The 19,368-nt window shown below is 40.0% G+C and overlaps 1 protein-coding gene across 1 annotated transcript in view; it reads right to left on the bottom strand.

The window, feature by feature from the left end:
* Positions 1-19,368, bottom strand: part of LOC109375590 (vacuolar protein sorting-associated protein 41 homolog) — a 109,875-nt gene that overhangs the window by 26,073 nt on the left and 64,434 nt on the right. Inside the window, exons 13-19 of the mRNA XM_019631029.1 lie at positions 18,642-18,786; positions 16,735-16,776; positions 16,535-16,585; positions 13,863-14,000; positions 6,616-6,670; positions 5,148-5,288; positions 3,108-3,244 (exon numbers count right to left, since the gene is read on the bottom strand). Coding sequence (XP_019486574.1) covers positions 3,108-3,244; positions 5,148-5,288; positions 6,616-6,670; positions 13,863-14,000; positions 16,535-16,585; positions 16,735-16,776; positions 18,642-18,786 — 709 coding nt within the window. The remainder of the gene's footprint in view (positions 1-3,107; positions 3,245-5,147; positions 5,289-6,615; positions 6,671-13,862; positions 14,001-16,534; positions 16,586-16,734; positions 16,777-18,641; positions 18,787-19,368) is intronic.

The raw sequence follows: 19,368 nt of genomic DNA, 5'->3' as shown, positions 1-19,368 counted from the left end.
GAGAGAGAGAGAGAGAGAGAGAGAGAGAGAGAGAGAGAGAGAGCGCTTAACAAAATGGAAGTGTTAAAGCTTTCTACTTCTCCCAGAAATATTAATTCAAGTCATGAGCCACCTGAGCAAAGGGCTGCAGCCCATTTATTCCAGGCCTAGGAGACAATATGTGGAGGTCCTGTTGGAACCTAGCACAGTATGTGATGCAGCAGTCACTCAAATGTTTAAATAAAAGTATTTCTAAACAATCAAACATGTCATTAAAAAAATTACACCTAAAAAACTAAGCTACTTTACTACAGATTCCAAAGTAAGTATTATGAATGGTTTCAACTGAAATATTACGTTAATACTAAGCAGCTGCATTCACTATAAAGGTGTGTTTGTGAAATGACTCTACGCAGAGCTTGAGAGACAGGAGGTACTTTAGAATGTCTAATCTCGAGGGTCCCAGGTGTCCACACACAGCACCGCAGGTGCCAGGCTGAGTGTGTAAGAAATATCGAGGTCACTGATGGGTACAGTCCCTAGCTCTCCCCAAGAGACTCTATTCCAGCAGATCCAGGGTAGCACCTGAGACCAGATAAGTTTAAAACAAATCCAGATGATTCTGGTGTGTGGCCAGGCTTGACAAACAGGTTTCCATACCCTCCCGAAGGTCAACAGGCCTGCTAACGGCACGGCCAGGACTACAGTCCAGGTCTGCAAACACCCACCCACTGCTTTTTAGGGACCACTGGCTACCTGTTCAGCTTCCAGGCCAACCCTGGGTATTCCCCTGATGTAACCAGCCAGGACGATGAACGCATCTCCAGAGACCAATGGGACAACCAGTGAGAAATATATAACATTTACTCAGAGGATCTGGGGTCAGACCCAGCTTATCACTTCCTCAAACTGGCAATTTATTTAACCTTGTTAGACTGAGTCTTCTCATCTGGGAAATGGAGATGACAGTTCCTAACGGACTGTTGTGAAGAAGAAATGATTGGCTAATAAGGGTGTCAAAAGAGAAGTGTTCAAGAACAAAGATGCTGAAATTCTTAAGGGGGAAAAATATAAATGAATATAAATGCCAAATAAAATAAATCATAAATTTATAAATAAAAATGTCCTAAAACTATAAAACAAAAATGTATATATTTATAAAAAGTTTGGAAATTATGGTTAGTTTATGTAAAAATTGAAATACAATTTTATCATATTGTTTTGTAAGTAATTTATATCAAATTAAATGCTATTTGTCCTTGATATCAGGCCTAGAAACATTTTAAGTTTATGAAGTATAATAAGGGTTACTTTTATCTTACTAATTTCACGAAGCTTTTAAACTTTGTTGAATAATTATACTAACATTGTAACAAGGTATAAAAACGGTAATTTAAAACAAATTTAAAAAACTTAAACATTAATAATGTGGTTGACTGATTATACTATTTCCTTAACTTTAATGATGTCAGACAGACATCTAATAGGGCTAAGGCTCAACTTCAGTTGAAAAAAGTCATTGCATTTTAGATAACATGAAATTTTAACACCAGAAGAGATGTTCATTAAAAATTTTTTCCCCCACAACTTTCTCAATCCTGTCTTTCCAATTAGCAATTTGTTAATGAGTGATCTCTCAAAGTATTTTCAGTGGCCAAATAAGTCTTTTTCTTTTTTTTTTTTTCAGCTGAGCCATCCTGCCAGTTCCAAATAAGTTTTAAAATGCTGCATACTCTACTGTAAATCTGACCCTTAGAGATTCCCAGTGCATATTAGCAAAAAAAGGAGTGAGAAGTCCTGTGATAGCCTTTCTCTAACATCTGACCGTGGATCCCTAGGTTTACTGAATAGTTCTTAATATCCTCCAGGGTCATTCCCCCTTACACCCCTCTCCGCCCTCCATTTAAGTACATTCCGATTCTTGCAAATTCATGGACCTACAAAATTCCTCCGCACCCTCAATTTTTGGGATTAACAGGGTTGGCAATTATTTATCCTGTTAGAACATGTGAAAATCAACTATAGTTTTATTAAACAAACAGAAGACTAGAGACATGCATGTGAAATCCTTCTGGAAACTTGAAAATGCTCTCTATAGATTTATTTTTACAGTGATCCCTAATAGGTTGCCTAGAGAAAGAAAATAAATGGTCATTAATGAAAAAATGTAGCGCTTTCCATAGAAAAAAATTCTACACTCTTTCTGCATATGTAAGTAGAAAGCACCCCCTGGAATTCTTTGAACAGCCGGCCCCAGGAGAGCATTTGCTCTCTGCATCTCCAACCAGGCGCCTGAGCTTCAGGGGACCCTACAGGCGCAGCAGTTCCCACCGTCCCTTTTATCCTTCATGTGGGTCTCTGCCCCTTTGCCCCAGAAAAATCAAAAGGAAAAGCTCTCAGTATATTTTAAAACATAAGGGGATAAAATATTGATTTAGCAGCTATTTTAGTGGATAATTTTCATATAGAATTCATTTTGCTAATAATTTTATTTTTATTCCTGGCTGACTCAGAACTACGCAAACTTATTCATAAAAAGTAAATCAGCAGTGAGACCCAGGGGGGTCCATAATGCTGGTTCTCTGGATGAAGAACCTAGTAAGAAGAACTATCTGGTGTTTTCAGGCCTTGTGGGGGCTGGGGAAAAAGCAAGGCAGCAGATGTGGAGGCCGACTATCTGCAGTATTTTATGTTACTTTTTTTTTTTTTTAAGCTGAGCCATCCTGCCACCTGTTGGAGCTCAGCGGCTGCTCACCTCGGGCCGGGACTCGAACCGCTGTTGCTCAGAGCTCAAACTCTTGAGCGAGCTCTTAACCAACTGAGCCACTCGGCCGGCCCTATGCTACTTTTATATTAAAGACTTTAAAGACTTTAGCATTGCAGATTTTGGTGTCTGTGGTGTGTGTGTGTGTGGTGGGGGGTGGTGGACCTGGAACCAATCCCCCTATACGTGGACTTTCACTGTGCAGGGGTTGGTGCCCCAATTCTTGCATTGTTCAAAGGTCAACTGCAAAATGTAGCTACCAAATTATTTGACATAGATATCTAAAACAAACCCTAGAAATGTTTTTATCCAGCAGCCAGTCAACTCGCTCAGTATGCCCATTTGTCCAAGCAAGGATACTTACTTGCAAATTGTAGTCTTGCAGAATTTTAACCAAGGAATCTCTCAAATTGGGAATCTCCATTCCTTCCTTAATACGGTGAATCAGTAGAATTGGGTCGACATGTGTGCCAATGTTGTTTAACAAGCCAGTAATAAACGCTACAAAATACCACATAACATATAAGCAACGCACACAGTACAATTTTAGGCCAAAAGTAACTCAAAGAAAAAATTATTTCCTTCAAAGTAAATATTGAAGCCATTTGAATTTCTAAACTCTCAAAAACTAATATTCCTTTACTTTCCTCATAACATAAAGGAGAAGCTAAATGATAAGAGTTTGAAACAGCTGGAGAACAAATGATTACTTCGGGATACAGTAGTCCCCCCTTATCTGCAGGGGTTATGGCCTGACACCCCCAGTGGGTGCCTGAAACTACAGACAGCACTGAACCCTATATACGTTTTTCCTATACACACATATACCAATGATAAAGTTTAACTTACAAATTAGGCACAGTAAGAGATGAATAATGATAACTAGTAATAAAATGGAACAAGTAAAACAATATACTGTAATAAGTTATACGAATGTGGTTTCTTCCTCAAAATATCTTATTGTACTGTAGTTACCTTTACACTTAAAGGAAGCACGTTATGGCTTCTCTTTGGCATATCTGAATTGCCGGCATCACTACTCTTTCACTTCGGGGTCACTATTAAGTAAAATGGGTTACCTGAACACAAGCACTGTGACACCACCACAGCGGATGTGACAACTGAGATGGCTAGTGGGCTGACAGTGTTTACGGCGTGGATACGCCGGACAAAGGGATGACTCACGTCCTGGGTGGGATGGGACGGATGGCGTGAGGTTTCATCCGGCTATTCAGAAGGATGCACAATTAAAAACTTATGAATTGTGGATTTCTGGCATTTTCCATTTAATACTGTGGGACCACAGGTGACCATGGGTAACTGAAACTGGAGTGAAACGTGGATAAGGAGGGACTACTATACAGTCTGTGATGCCAAAGGGGTACAACTACCATTCACTGACACTTTATTAGGGCTCAGTTATCATATGCTTCTCACCAATATTCTGCAAGGTGGAGTGTTATTTGTCCCCATTTAACAGAAAAGGGACGTGGGGTGGTTAACTAATTCATCCAGGGTCACACAGCTAGCAAGCTGTAAGCCCAGATTCAAGCCCATGCCAGACCCGAGTTCACAGCACGTTTGTTCCAGCACGCCCCCACGGTCTCCTTTAGGGTCCCCAAAATACTGCTTTATCACATTAAACTAGACCCTCAAACATATATGTGCATGTAACTGTCTTAATCTGAATTTGACTTGAATAATGTTATCCTCTTGTATCTCTTATTAAAAAGATAATCAGAGCAGTAGTTTCTAGAACTTGAAAATCTTGAAATACATAAGCCTTCCTACCACAAAATAAAAAAAAAGGGGAGGGGGAGATTTTACACCACTACTGCTAGCTTCTAAATCATTTCGATATCTTCAAGAAGGCCTGCGTTACTGTTAGGTGGCTGCTTTGTTTCTTTCCAAAACGGGGACCAATGCAAATGGTTAAGCGCAGAGCCAAGCAACACACACTCGAGGTGCCGTGCTGTGAACTGGGGTTTGCTGTTACCACCAGACATGGTCAGCGTCCTGTGACAGCTCCGTTTCCATAGAGAGAGGCTGGTGTGGGCTACATGGGTTTCAGAATAAATATCCACAGTACACCTAAGACAACCCAAACTTCCCACATCACATCCATTTAGTGGGTGCAGAGGGTACAGACTTGCTTCATGGGGACACAGTGAAGACCTTCAGGTTAACCACTGTCCTTGATCACATTCAAGTGTCACACGGAAGGCATTCCAGGGTCTCTGCCCAGGAGCGGGGCTGGGAACCGGGACAACACACCTGGCCTTCTCTTCCTATAGGTACTTTGCTATATTTTGAACTCAGTGTGGCCTGAAGTAATTCTTACTGTAGACATAACGGGCTAAACTGAGAGAAAAAAGCTGTGACCCCAGATGGCTGTGTTGCTTACGTGGCTTGTCGATGGAATACAGAATCAGATCCTCCCATAGCTCGCCATCGTCCTGCTCCTTGGCAAACTCAATGGCTTTGTCGACATCATGTAATTCCTCCATGATCATCTTCAGGGCGCTTCGGCTATTACCCATTCTGCCTAGCGCAGACACGAGAAATACTCCACTTAGGACGTTTTAATACAACATTAAGGATATTTTTATAAAAAAGTGCTTTAAAGAAATTGCATCTCTCTTAATTTGTTTACAGTTTGAAAGCTAAGACAAGAAAGCATTTTCTAATGTGACATTAGCATTGACTTGTATAACACAATAAAATATCTGTTTACGGGTGTTTACTGTGTGCTGGGTACTCATTTGAGTGTTTCCCATGGATTACATCATTTAGGCATCAGCAGCTCTTATGAGTTATGTTCTACTAATATTTCTGTTTTACAGAAGAGGACACACAAATGTCAGTGACTTGCCATGATCACAGAGGTACTAATCGTGGATCTAGAGCCCGAGCCCAGGTGTCACATTCAGACAGGCCAACGTTTGGCTGCCGTCACACCCAGACACAATTAAGACTTTTCATTTTCAGGGCTTGGAATCATTCTGTCTCCTAAGGTAGCTTTTCACTTGCTCCTCTAATACACTTCACACCAACTGCATACTCAACCTCATTTCCTTCTCTTTCACGTTCAGGGGAAATCCTTTCAATAACCTTCATGAAATGCAAGTAGAGTAATACCTTGGTTTGCGAGCATAATTCGTTCCAGAAACATACTTCTCATATTGCAAGACATCGCTCGTTTACCAAGTTAAAATGTATTAGAAATGTTTGCTCATCTTGCAGAACACTTACAAACCACGTTACTCACAATCCAAGGTTTTACTGTATTTACCAACAATGCTTCTATTTGGTTAATTATCTTTACATACTTTGGTCATTGATCTATTGGCATGTTAATGGTTTTGTTAACGATTTCCACGAGTTTTTCACAAAGTACATGTAGAAAGCCAGATGGCCAGGGACAACTGACAGCTAGATTACACTGAAAAGTTTTCCCCCCTCTCCAAACTTCAATATTGAATTGCATTTCCTCTAGTTATTTAGGGTGTAATTTTTGAAAATAAATATTATTTATTTTCTACCAAGATGATGGTAATATAAGCTTATATTTATTTTTAAAAAATGAACAAACTCGTTAACCCATCTATAATTTATTTTATGTGAGGTATAAATTGATAGTTTTGTTTATTACACAATACTAAGATGTTATTCCAACAGCTTTTATTAAATAACTCTTCCTTCTCTATTAAGCTGTGAAGTCTCCTTTTCCCTGTATTCAATTTTTGTATGCAATAGGCTCTAACATTTGTGTTACTGTGGTCTAAAACCTATGTCCATTCTTAGATAATTTATACCACACTGTCACCCCGTTTCTTAGTTTGTGGGGACCAAAAGGAGTAAAAGCTACTTACTCAGGAGATAAACTGTCTCTTCTACGAAGTTTCTCTGTTGACAGATCTCAAGCGCCTTCAAATAAAGCAGGACAAAAATGTGATTATGGGTTACCAGACAAAAACAAATATTTAAATAGAGTCACTTAAACACATAAGTTTGAAAGAATTTTTCCACTGCCTCACTTTAAAAACAAAGCCAAGCAAACAAACAAAAACAAGTCTCTTTAGGTTTTGCTGGTGGCTGCACCCACTCATCTCTCAGAGGGGCTGGTCCCTACACAATTTAACTGATAACATTTGAGACAACTCAGAACATTCCAGGAGCCAAGGCAGAAGGCAAGATGCTGAAAGAGGGCGCTTTCCCACCAAGCTTTCTCTCTTTGTACTACTTTGTGTTTCCTCACAGCGCTGTCCCCAGCTGACCCTGTCCTTGGTTTCGGCTCTGTCTCTCCCACCAGAAAGCTCCATGAGAGGATGGCAGTTCACTGCTTCATGTTCCAGGGTTGAGTGTACCAGAGCTCAGCAAACATTTGTTGCATAAATACATATATAAATACTTCTACTGCCAGCTTACAGCGTTTAAAAGATAACTCTGCTCAAGGATTGGTCAAAAGTGAGCGGGAAGAAACACATCTGACAATCGAGGAGAATCAAAAAGGAAAAGATCAGGTAAAAGAAATGAGAAACTACACAGATGACATTTCCTTGAGTGTAAGAAAAAAGACACTATGTGATTATAAACAATTCAGTAATCTAAATGAACTGGTGCACATTTACTATATACTCTGTACTGGGCACCAGATGTCAGGTTGGATGAGATGCAAAGATGACACTGATATAAATGCTGCTGATAGCACGTAAGAGAAGGACAGTGAGAAAGAGACGGAGGTGGCTCAGCAGGGGTGGAAGCAGCATGAATCCGCCAAGGGAGTGCAAGGTCTAGGGACGGTGACAGAGCTGTGACAATGCAGAATCCCATGAGCTAGGTATGAACTGAAGCCATGTGCATACTGTACACAAGCTCTGGTGTGGCCCTCTGGTACAAAGCTTTGCTGATGAGGTGACATCTGGACTGCATGCAGTGTGATGCGTCAAAGCTCCTGAGGGACCTCACTCACACCCTCCTATGGGACCTCCCACTGCGGTGCTCAGCTCCCGCTTAAAGCCCAGAAGCCTTCCTGCGGCCTCTGCGCATCCGCAAGCTGGCCCTGAGCTCCCGTGCAGCCACACCTCACACGCTGCGCGGCCCTGTACTGTGGTCCCTCGGCCTGGCCCTCCCGCCCCACTCTGCAGCGCTGGCATGTCCTTCACACAAATCCTGCTCGGACCCACTGCAGGTCACATCCCCGGCACTACTGACCTCGCATCTTCACATCACTTAATCACAAGGACAATTAACTGCTCCCCTAATTGTCTGTCTGATTTCTATCGGCTGGGACCATCTGCGCTCCGAGCCCTGTGCTTTGCACAATGCCTGGCTCATAGTAGGTGTGTAATAAGTACTTTTTCAATAAATGAGCAGAAAAAAAGGTTTCAAAGGACAATTACTGGGCTGCAGGGTTAAAGTAGTTACTTAAAACAACCAGCAAGGTTGCTTTATAAATAATCAAGGAGATAAAAAAGAACAGCTCAAGTTCATTAGCTCTTTTGGCTCAATGATCTATTGGGTTGTCGGAAAAGTCACGACGCATTTTTGCAATGAAAACCAGAAAAAATACGTCATGCATGACTCTTCCGACAACCCAATCTTGGGAAAAAAACAGCAGGAGCTAGTTTTGACATCTTGATTTTTTACTTAAAACTTTGTGTAAAACATATAATTAAATCTGTGTCTCTGGATGGAGATTGACAACTAAAAGAGAGGAAAAAAAATGCAGATCACAGAGATCAATATAGGGGGAAAAAAACAAAACCAAACATAAACAAGGAAAAAACAAATAACACCTTACTTTAGAATTGCAGTGAAATAGGACAGTGTTTCAAAGTACACAGATAATTTAATTGTGAAAATAAGACCTGAAGGTTACAATGAGGAGGAAACACTATTAATTCAATTATTCACAAGGTTCCTTTAAAAATTATGTGGCAGAGATAACTAGTTGTCCCCCCAGTAGCCTTTATTCATTTCTTCTATAGTAATAGATTCCAGGTGGGTGTGTACTGCCCAGAATTAAAAAAAAAAAAATCTCTAAGCCTCCACAGTGGTAGGAGAGCTACATGACTAACGTCCCCATAGAGATGAGACAGAAACGTGACAGCTTCTGGGGATGTTCTCTAAGAAGCAATGCGTGTGAACCCTCTTTCTTAGTTTTAGTCCTTTAACCCAATCTTCTCCTGGAAACATGGATGATACTATCTGACATCACAAGGTCAAGGTCATACAAGGTGAGGCTACTAGAGACAGTGCCTGGGTCTCTGACCCTGTGGAATGCCATCCCCAGCAGGGCCAGTCCACCAGAACTTCCATGTGACAGGGGACCAAACTGCAACTCTGTTTAAGCCACCATTATTTTGGGATTTTTAATCACTCATAGCTGAACCTAATCCTCACTAACACTTAGAAAATCCTTGTTCATTTTTATTAAAAACACGGTTTACCTCTCTCTACACCCTCGCGCCCATAAACCACCACCCTAAACAATGGGACTTTCTTACCAACTCTCCACTCCTCTAGAATGATACGAGGGCAGATTCAGATACACATGTGAGAAGTTACACAGCACAAGGAAAAAGCAAACTATCGCAGTCAGAGGGCCTGGGACTATTCCAACCAAAATTCAGACACCAACGGAGTGCCTGGGTCGCTGCCAGCTGCTGGAGATGCAGATGGACAGCGTGTGGCTTAGTGAGGCCATGTCATTCACACACAAGCAGACAATGGTCATACAACTGGACACGCAGATGTTTACAGAAAGTGCAAATAAACATGAGGATGCTGCTTACAATAGTTTATTACTAGAAGGCATCCATAAATCATTTTGTACTTGGAAATTTACTGGCACTTTAAGCATCACTCAGAAGTTTCAAACAGAAGCACCCCCCTTTTCTTGAGCACATGGGAAGCCTTAAGAAGATCTTGTCTCAAACCACCAAGAGTCTGCAGTCTGAAGACTAGCCTGAGCTGTGCAGGACAATAGCCACTGCTGTAATGTGGCTACTTAAATTTAAATTAAATTCAGTTCTTCACTAGCTACATTTCAAATACTCAATTTCTACACAGAGGTAGTGGGTACTTTGTTAGGGTAGATTATAGTACATTTCCATCACTGGAGAACACTCTATGGGCTAGTGCTGCTGGCAGCTCTTTGAGGATGCTATCAAGAATGACAATCCATGTGATGAAACAGCTAACGGCAAGTCTGAATGAAGTCAAGACTGGTATAGTTCGTGAGCACACTTGGAATACAAAGGTCAGCAATAATCTGAGTTGCCGAAATTTGAATTTCACGGATTTGTAAATATTTTATGACTAGTTCCTGACAGTATCTTAAATTATGCCTTCTCATATATGGGACAGTAGAGAGTCTAGAAATCTCTAGAAAATTTTGAGTAAAATGTAAAAAGAAAATATTTTTGGTACACAGAATTTTTCTATTATTGATACAAGTGAAACATAAAAGCATGTTTCCTTATTTTAGATTCTTGATTGTTCCTGGACCATAGTGCTCCCTCTAGAGGAAACAGTAGGAAAATAAAGATTTTTAAAGCTAATGGGGGGACACACACACGGAAAAGAATAGTAGTAAAGATAAAAGTGAAAAGAATAATGACAGAATTTGAGTAAAAAATTATGCAAAAACAATACTTTAATTTTCCTTTTCCTGATTTAGTATAATGGTAAAAAAAACATAGTTAGAAATTTGGGAATAACTAACAGGAACCTCATCAACCATAAATTAAATAATAATTTCTATTTAGCCTTGAGCCTGTCATCTCTTATCCAATTTTCTCTTTAAATTTAATGAAAAGCCACAAATTTTTCATTTCCCGGCTTCATTCCTCCAAATTAATAAACACTGCCACCTTGTGAACGTCATTAGATATGAGACAGATCATAAATTCAGATATAAATTTGCCAAAGCTATAAAGCTGATACTCTGGTTTTAATTATTTTAGGCACAAGCGAATCAGATTTGCAAAGGAAAACGAGTGCCTGATGACCCCCCTGGAAACCGAAGGGCGGTTAGTTTAACGGTCTAAAAGTTCATGTCATTCATTCTTGCAATACTAAAGATTATCTTTATTACTGATGTTGTCATTATTTTAATTAAATTTTTTAACCTGAAAAACAACTCCTCCCCACAGCAGAAAGAACATGGGTCCTGAAGTTAAGAGATCCGAGTTCCAAGTGCTGGATCTCTAGACTCTGGGCTGTTTCTTTCAACCCATGAGGACTCGGCTTGTCATGATTTTATCCACCTACCTGCACTTTTGTAGAGATTAAATAAAAACAAGGTACAAGAAAGCACAGCATATATTATAAAGCACTACAGAAACAAACAATTTTTATTGTCTGTTTAAATTGCTATAGATGTTATTAATTCCTACCAACTCTGTATCTCCTTTAATATAAACAATTTCATAAACATTTATGATTAATTTTGGAATGTATGAGTTGTGGTGATTTTAAATCCTGAACTCTGGTCTTTGATGACCCTAAAGGACTTTTGATGTGATGTCAGGGTCTCTACAAAGTTTTTTGGCCAAATACTATTGATGGTGGGATTTCAATCAATTCAAAATAAATTTGACCTGGATTCTTGAAGATTTCAACCATTTGGAATCACCCTTCCTTCCTCTCAACAATTACCAATCCAAGCAAAGGCAGACAACTAGAAATGAGGATGACAGAACTGCTCATCTGCCAGAAGTGAATTAGAAGTGAATTACCCACAACAGTAGGCCAAAGCACTCTGACTAATGCCTTAAACACTTCCCATTTTAAATAAAAACTTACATGGAAATACCACCTGAGCACCTGTGGAACGAAACAATCTACACAGTCTTCTGAAGTAGAGACCTCTTGGGGGGGGTGTAGGGTACGATCAAAAAATTTAAGTGTTTAACTTCATATTCAGTAGAAAAAGAGACAAAATTTTCTGAGTCTCTTTAGACAGAATAGGCGAATCCGTACTCAATGATGTTCACTTCCATGTTAGCGTGCTTGGGATGCATTTAATGGGGGAAATCTACTCTGTATTTTATGAATTGGCAGTTTTTAATGTTACAAGTAAACATGAAAGAAATTAGTTTCTAAGATGATTAAATTTGTGTAGAGTTCTTATTTCCAGGGAAAAAGAAACGAGATCCTTCATGAGTTCATGAAGTCAAGAACACCTCCTTTAAGATGGCCTTAGGTACCTGAGTAAGGACAGTGACATGGTTTTTGCAAATATACAAATGTCCCACTACAGATCTAGATGAAGAGATAATGTCTCATGAAGAAATCTCAATGACCTGTAACATGAAAGCCCATTTAGGGAGTTCTAAAAATGTGGATTATTGACTTGGTTATTTTATAATGCCATGTTTCCACCATTACCATCTCTAATCTATTAAAAATCCTCTTTCAGTGGAAAACAAGATAATTTAAAACATATTTAAAACATAATTGGTTTCAGTATGCCTGTGTTGAGTTCTTTTATCTGCAATTGGTTCTTCTCAGTGGACCAGAGAGAAAAATTCTAAAAGATTTACACAATGCTCTAAATGAATCTACATATGAGAAGTACCAGGTGTAGGTCTGTGAGTTTCTGATGCTCCCCTCTAGGCAGAGCAGTGGGCCTCCTGTTGAACACTACTAGGCTGGAAAAATGTAAACCAGATGGTTGAAAGTGTGTGAGAAACACATTCACACTGGTATCTGGGTGGTGCCTCTGCAACAGTGTTCAATGAAAGAGAGGGTGCCCTGGCTGGCTGCTGGTGACCCACGTGCGGGGCGCTGCCTGGGAGTCAACCAGAGATAGCCCCGCTCTCCTGCAAACGTTTCCTTAGAAAGTGAGATACAAATGAAGGGGCACTGTTCAAACAATAAGATTCTCATTCCTTTCTAGAGTATAGATTCTGTAGTGAGAAAAGAGGGGAACATTTGCTTTTATCTTTAGAGTAAGATGATGTATTTCCAAATGTATTCTTGAGAAAACGTCTTAGGGTCCAAATATAAAATGTGAAAATTTTTCATAGATTAATATGCAGGCAAGGTATTTTTTCATTAACTACAGATTTTGAAAATCCACTGAGCTGAAACCAGTTCATAGTAAATCCAATACATTTAATCACCATGAGCTGTGAAGTAACTATAAAGGTAGTTCATGCATGTATATTGCATGTTATCAATCAGCTTCTGAGCACTTTTCTGGGTCCAATACTTATGTTTTGTTGATACACACAGTAATTAAACAGTACCTGTTACCTGGCCATCTGAATTTAGTTAAGACACTTGTAGATGTGAGCTAGCATTCCAGGTGTTATCAAGAACCAAGGGAAACGATGCTGATGGCCTCAGATGGCCCAGTTTCTAATAGTACCTTCCAAGAAGTATCACAGTTTATTTTGAAACAGCATGTTCATAAGACTTACTAGTTTCTATTCAGCCCTAACTATAATAGAACCTTGTATGTATTCATTTATTCACTCACTCATGATGCACCAAACATTTAGGAAGTGTCTAATGCATGCGAGTTACTGGGTTCACCAAAATGAGTAAGACAAAATCCTGGTCCTTGAGGAATTTACAAGACAGAGGGAAAGAGAGGCTAGCATATGCATTATAATTATAATGGATTGCAGTGAGGTAGAGAAATGAACTGTGGTGTGAGGGAGAAATACAGAAACACGCAGGTGGACATTTAGAGCAGGCAGGGTGCGGGCCTGAGTTACCCACCTGGGGTCCTCACTAGAGTCGCCGCCTCAGCGTGGGGACAGTCCGTGTCTCCCTCCCACGCTGACTCGGAGGCCCCACGCTGAGCCTGGTAAAAGGACTCCCACTCCTGACATCTTTTCTGCTTGATGGTTGACTGACTCCTAGACCCTGGACTAAACCTTTATTCCAATTAAACCTGGCACAGAAACGCTTGAGCTCCTCACCAAAATCTAATCCCACAAGACCTCCACTTCTCATCAGAACGTTCCAGCAAAACCTCCTGCTTAGAGCAAGGCCACTTGAAAGGGACGGACGAGCAGAGACAGGAAGACTGGAAAACCATGGCTTACCCGCAGTGACAACTTCTTCACCTGGCGTGTGCGAGTCAGGGGCTGTGACTTACCTTTTCAAGTGGGCAGTGGGTGCTGTCTCGGAGGAACGGAAGTAAGTTTGGCCGATCGTATTCAGCATACAGACTGATCTGTTTTTCATGGTAGCGCTGCCCCTTATGATGGTCTCTCTTGAAAAGCTTATGCAGATACTGAAAAGAACAAAGAAATAAACCATGAACATTAAAATAAGAAAAGCAATACATGCTAACATTGCCGATTTCAGTTCTAAACAGCTTCCGTGGAGAGACTGGGGAAAAGCAGTTTTCAGGAAAAGAATCTGTATGTGAAAGAGAAATCTCTGCGAGAGCAAGGAAATTCTGACAATCTCTCTAGAATGGCCCCGAGTGACCTGGCTCGACCACTCACCAACCAGGTGAGCTGAGGCAAGTCACTAACTTGTCTCTGTGACTGAGTCTCTTTATCTACAAAAATCCCATTGGGTTGTTGTGAGCTTTGGCTGAGTTACCCTTTGGGAATCGCTCAGCACCATGCGTGGCATTCCCTAAGCACGACAGAAATGCTGATGCCACACAGCTGACCCTTGAGCAGCATGGGTTTGAACGAGTGGCTCCACTACATGCGGACTTTCTTCAGTAAATATAGTCAGCCCTCTGCACCCCCAGGCTTTGCATTTGTGGGTTCAACCAACTGCAGATCACAAACAGTGTTTTCCATCCGTGGCTGGGAATCCACGGAAGTGGAGGGTCAGCGATATGCATTATTCTACGGCATTTCACGTAAGGGGCTTGAGCATCTGGGGGTTTTGGTGTCTGCGGGGTCCTGGGACCGACCCCCCCCCGGATACAGAGGGGCAACTGTAGTTAAGTTTTTGGGGAGTCAAAAGTTATACATAGATTTTCAACTCTGGGTTAACCTTGCATTGTTCAAGAGTCACTGTAGTTGTTCACATTGTCACTACCATCTGCTTTGCCTCAGAAATAAAAAACTTGATTAGTGGTCTTTCTAGGTCGTACAAATTCTTGCCTTCATATAAAAGGGGGTAGAATCATGGGGTAATATGTTCTTAAAATTCAAGCTGCAAGTACCAAATTGGCTCGCATGCATTCTGATCTCCTCTCTGTTCGCATTACTGAGAAGCCGTGTTTGCAATGAAATACTGCCTATGCTGGTGACATCAAAAACAAAAATAAAAAGTAAGTCTAAGGAGAGTATAGGTGTCTAAACCAATTTTCAAACTGATTCCTTTCCCTAGCTGTCTGAAAAAGTTAATGGACCTCAAAGGGAGTGAGTAATTTGCTTTCCACTCAGAGGCAAGATTAAATCTATCAATACATTCACAGAAGTTGGAAATAAACATTCAATATTTAGTTAACATTAAATGTAAACAAACATCCCATAACACTCCCCTGCCCAGGCAGAAAGACTTAATCACACCATTCACATGAAGTGTGTTCACTCCAAGTGGGCTGGTTCAAAAGAAACAGAGCATCTGCCCACCCCTGAGGTTGCGACCGCCAATGAGTCGGGTGAAGTCTGACATTCACCGTGGTATATGGCCACTAAAGGACCCTAACCTAACCACGACACAGGAATGCTGAGAAACAAGTCCTCAGATGAACTGTTCACATCTCCCCAAGGCAGGAAGAGGGGTGGGGTGGGTGGAGGAGGGGCAGCCGGACAGAACTCCAGAGGCCAGTCCCCTGTCCCCAGGGTCAGTGTGTGAGCTGGACACACGGTGCCATTCCCCAGAGGCACAAACAGGAGAGGAAGGCCCTGTTACATCTGCTGAGGCAAATTGATAGAGACGTTACATTACCTGACAGGAAGATGAGCCGTTTTAGTGAGCTCGGCCACCACTTCACCACAGCACTAATCAGTGTCACACAGATACCCAGCACCTGTGAGCCTGTCTCATGACATAAGGAGGCCAGCAGTCACTGCTTTATCAACCAAGCCCAAGGTGGCCATGACAAAGGCACCTCGCCTGATTACCAGGTAATCTTGAGATTTCCAATCATGAACAATAGCAACAGCTTCTGCACAAAACCTAACTTTTGAATAAAATACTCTATTCCCAGAGCCTCCTTCTGGGGCGTAAAAAGGTGGTCAAAGATACAAGAGTGCTCATGGTATTTGACACGTATAGTCCTACAGGAATAATCCCTATTTTCATTGAAGGCTTTTCTTGTATAATTTTTAAAGGACATAGAAAACATCTACCCTTGCTTTACTCTCATTATGACAGCAAAAGCACAGAGTCCAAGTATTTCCCCAAAGAAATCTAGAATAATGGGCCTTAACAACATCACCACCAAGACTACACGAGAGAAGTGGGATTAGCTAGTGTCAGGTGAGGGACAAGAAAGGAGACTCTGTTCCTTGATCATTCTGGGGTGTTGTGATTTATGCATAATTATGTTAAGTGGTAACTAGAGAAGGAAGGTGCTTACTCTCAGGCAGTCTGATAACATAAAAATGAATATGTAACTTTTTAAAAAACAAAATTCAATTGTGATTCAAATTAAAGTGCCCAATCTGTAATTAATTCCTCACCTGGACTCAGGGCATAGGCCACATTTTAATATTAATATAATTACAGAATACTGTTTGTGGTCAAGTTTTCTGAGTAGGAACCTGACAAGCTCACTCCAGAATTCTCACCCCAGTACTGACAGGTGACTCGCCTCACTACGCAATCAAAAGAAGATGGTGTCATGCTCACCATGTGCTGCAGCTCTGGTCTGTCTTCTAATTCTTCCACTACCTTTTTAATCTAGATAAAAAAGAAAATTTTAAATGTAGTTATAAGGATGCAAACATAGCTGCAAAATTACCCAATAAACACCTCTCCTTTTTCTGGCTAGAGTGGTCCCAGACACTCATCTGGTAACACATGTAAAAAAAAAAAAAAAAGACACTCACTGAAATTTTATCTTCATTGTCCAAAAGCATGTCAACAGCTTTCTGGAAAAAAACAAAACGCCACTGTCATTGAAATTTGCCATATAAGAAGAGAATACTGAACACAATGCATTATACATGCTGTCACATTTAAGGCAGAGGGCTTATTTTTCATGCATAAAGAGGTCCTTGGCTTTACAATCACCGGTAAGTGATATATTATAAAAGAACGCATTTTCAATGGGCCTCAATCCAAGGCCTATGTGCTTTGCACTGATAACTCACTAAATAGAAAATACCTTGACTACAGATATACTAGCCTCCTTAATGTCCCAGGTATCTTCACAAGTTCTCACGTCACTCTCAGTAGTAGGAGAGTGCATTGTTCTTGGTACAAAAAGGAGCTTTTCTTCTGGCCTGACTATTGAGTGGGTCCCTCTATAGATTTCACAGATGAAAGGAGCTAGTCTTATGTGGAGAAGAAGATAAGAGCCAGAAAAAAATCAGGTAACTGAAGTTTCAGAATGCTATAAAGCTTATGGACTTTTAGAATTTATACCAGCTCCTTTGATACTAACGAAACACAAATTATACCGTGTTTGTAACAAGAGGTAGTGGGAACACGGGCCACGAGACTGAGCCTCAGTCAGAAAATCTGGGGTCTGTTCTTGGCTCTGCCACCACCTAGCTGTCTACTTCAAATAGTTTTTTCCTCTGAAGAATGAGGATGTTGGAGATTATTCTTTATGTATCTTCTAATTAGAAAACTCTGTGATTCCTTAACTTTGGTTCCTACTCTTGAATAGCAATTAGTTTCAGCTCGTCATCTTTTTTTTCCATAGCTACCTATGCAAAAGTAGGGTCTTAAGATAGGTGAGCGGTGGCGAGGAAGAGGCCTAAAGGGAGACTGGACATGAGCAAATGTAGTTAATTTTTATATAAGCACCTCAGCCTCTTAGTCATCTTCTGCCAGAGAAGCAGGGCCACAGCACCTGAGCTTCCTAGGACCTGCACTAAATCTGTTTAGATGTGTAGTCCCCCAGGGCTTGACTTAGTCAGCTTGAAAAATGAGCTAAAAGCATTGCTCAGAAAAAAGGTTTATTTAGATCCTATTTATATTAAGTTTGTGAAGACTAGTAAATAGCACATAATAGTCCTAAATATAGTAAAAAAAAAAAAAAGGAAAACTGCAAAAAACCCTTTTGGATCCTTAAGTTGTGCTCTTTGATTTGTCTAAAATTTCAATTTTCTGAATAAGAACTACTGTGTTTTACAAACCTCTTAATTTCAATCTCTAGCACTTGTCATTAGCTTTTTTTTTTATGCACACACACGCACGCACACACACAGCTTAGAACACTTTACAAGAGCCACTGGGAGCTGTGGAGCTTGGGTGCCCTCATTTGTAAAGCAATCTACAATATTCAAATTTGTCCTACAATAAAATAACATGTCCCATGTGTCCTGGACATGAGCATCATCTGAAACCAAGGGACACTCCACATGCTAAATTTGTAAATACCAAGGAATAAAATTACAATAAATGGATCAAAATAGTTTACTTAAAATTTTAACTTTGGGACATATAATTAAGACGGTTGAACAAGCCAAAGCATATTTTTTGTTTGTTTCAATGAATTATGTGAATTGTTTTACTAAAAAAATCACATCTCACACACACAATTTCAAAAGTTCCACATCAAATTATGATTATTTTTACAGAATAACCACATCAAGTATAGGGTTTCTGAATGCCAACTTCTACCTAAAACAACTAACATCTAGTGCAGGTGAGTGCTCTGAACATGATCAGCACACAGCCAAGCTGTGTGATTTATTAACTCCTCTAGCATTTGGATAGATGTCTAGTTACTACAAATTTAGAATAGCAAAAATAAGTGATCAGAATTAAAATAAAAAAGCATTACCTCGGAATCAAAATCCATTAATAACACAATTTTATCCTTGATAGAACTGAAAAGGTTATGCTTGTGGATCAGCTGGAAGACATCCTTATGTCTTAATGTTAAGTATATTTCCAGAGCATTGCCGTAGTTTTTGTCATAAGTGTACCTGGTAATATAAATTTTTTTAAATTAATGCTCATTAGTACTTCTAATTAAACATACACATACACACATACATGTTTTACAATATTAAAAACTGAAAAACATGCTCAGAGAAAAGTTAACTTTATTTGGAAAACTATTCCTCGATTTAACTATATGTGACCAATAAGTCTTTCTCAGAAACTTGCGTCCCGTCTCACCAAAATTTTAGAAAGTTTACAATATTCAAGTAATAAAAATTTTTTCATAGAAATTCTTAAAATTTTTTATTGAAATAAATCCATATACCAGAAAAAAAATATAAACAAAAACAAACCTATGATCCAGAACAAAGGAAATTCTTATTCTGGTAGAAAAATCAGGTCAAATTCTTACAAGCCGTTTTCAGCTCACAAATGGGTGATATTCCAAAAGCTGATTTGTAAGGGGGCTGCATAAAATTTAAATGTCTTTTTCTGTTGAAGCAATGTTTTTCACATTCCTGAATTCCCTATGCCAGCTCCTAAAAGCCAACTGAACCTAAGCTGTACAGTGAGTCCAGTGTTAGTACTACAGAATTACTAGTGTTATCAGTACCTTGTTAGTA

This window comes from Hipposideros armiger, unplaced genomic scaffold, assembly GCF_001890085.2.
Source record: "Hipposideros armiger isolate ML-2016 unplaced genomic scaffold, ASM189008v1 scaffold_976, whole genome shotgun sequence".
NCBI lineage: Eukaryota > Metazoa > Chordata > Mammalia > Chiroptera > Hipposideridae > Hipposideros > Hipposideros armiger.
Note: the sequence above shows the minus strand (reverse complement) of the source record. Positions and strands in the feature narration are given on the sequence as shown.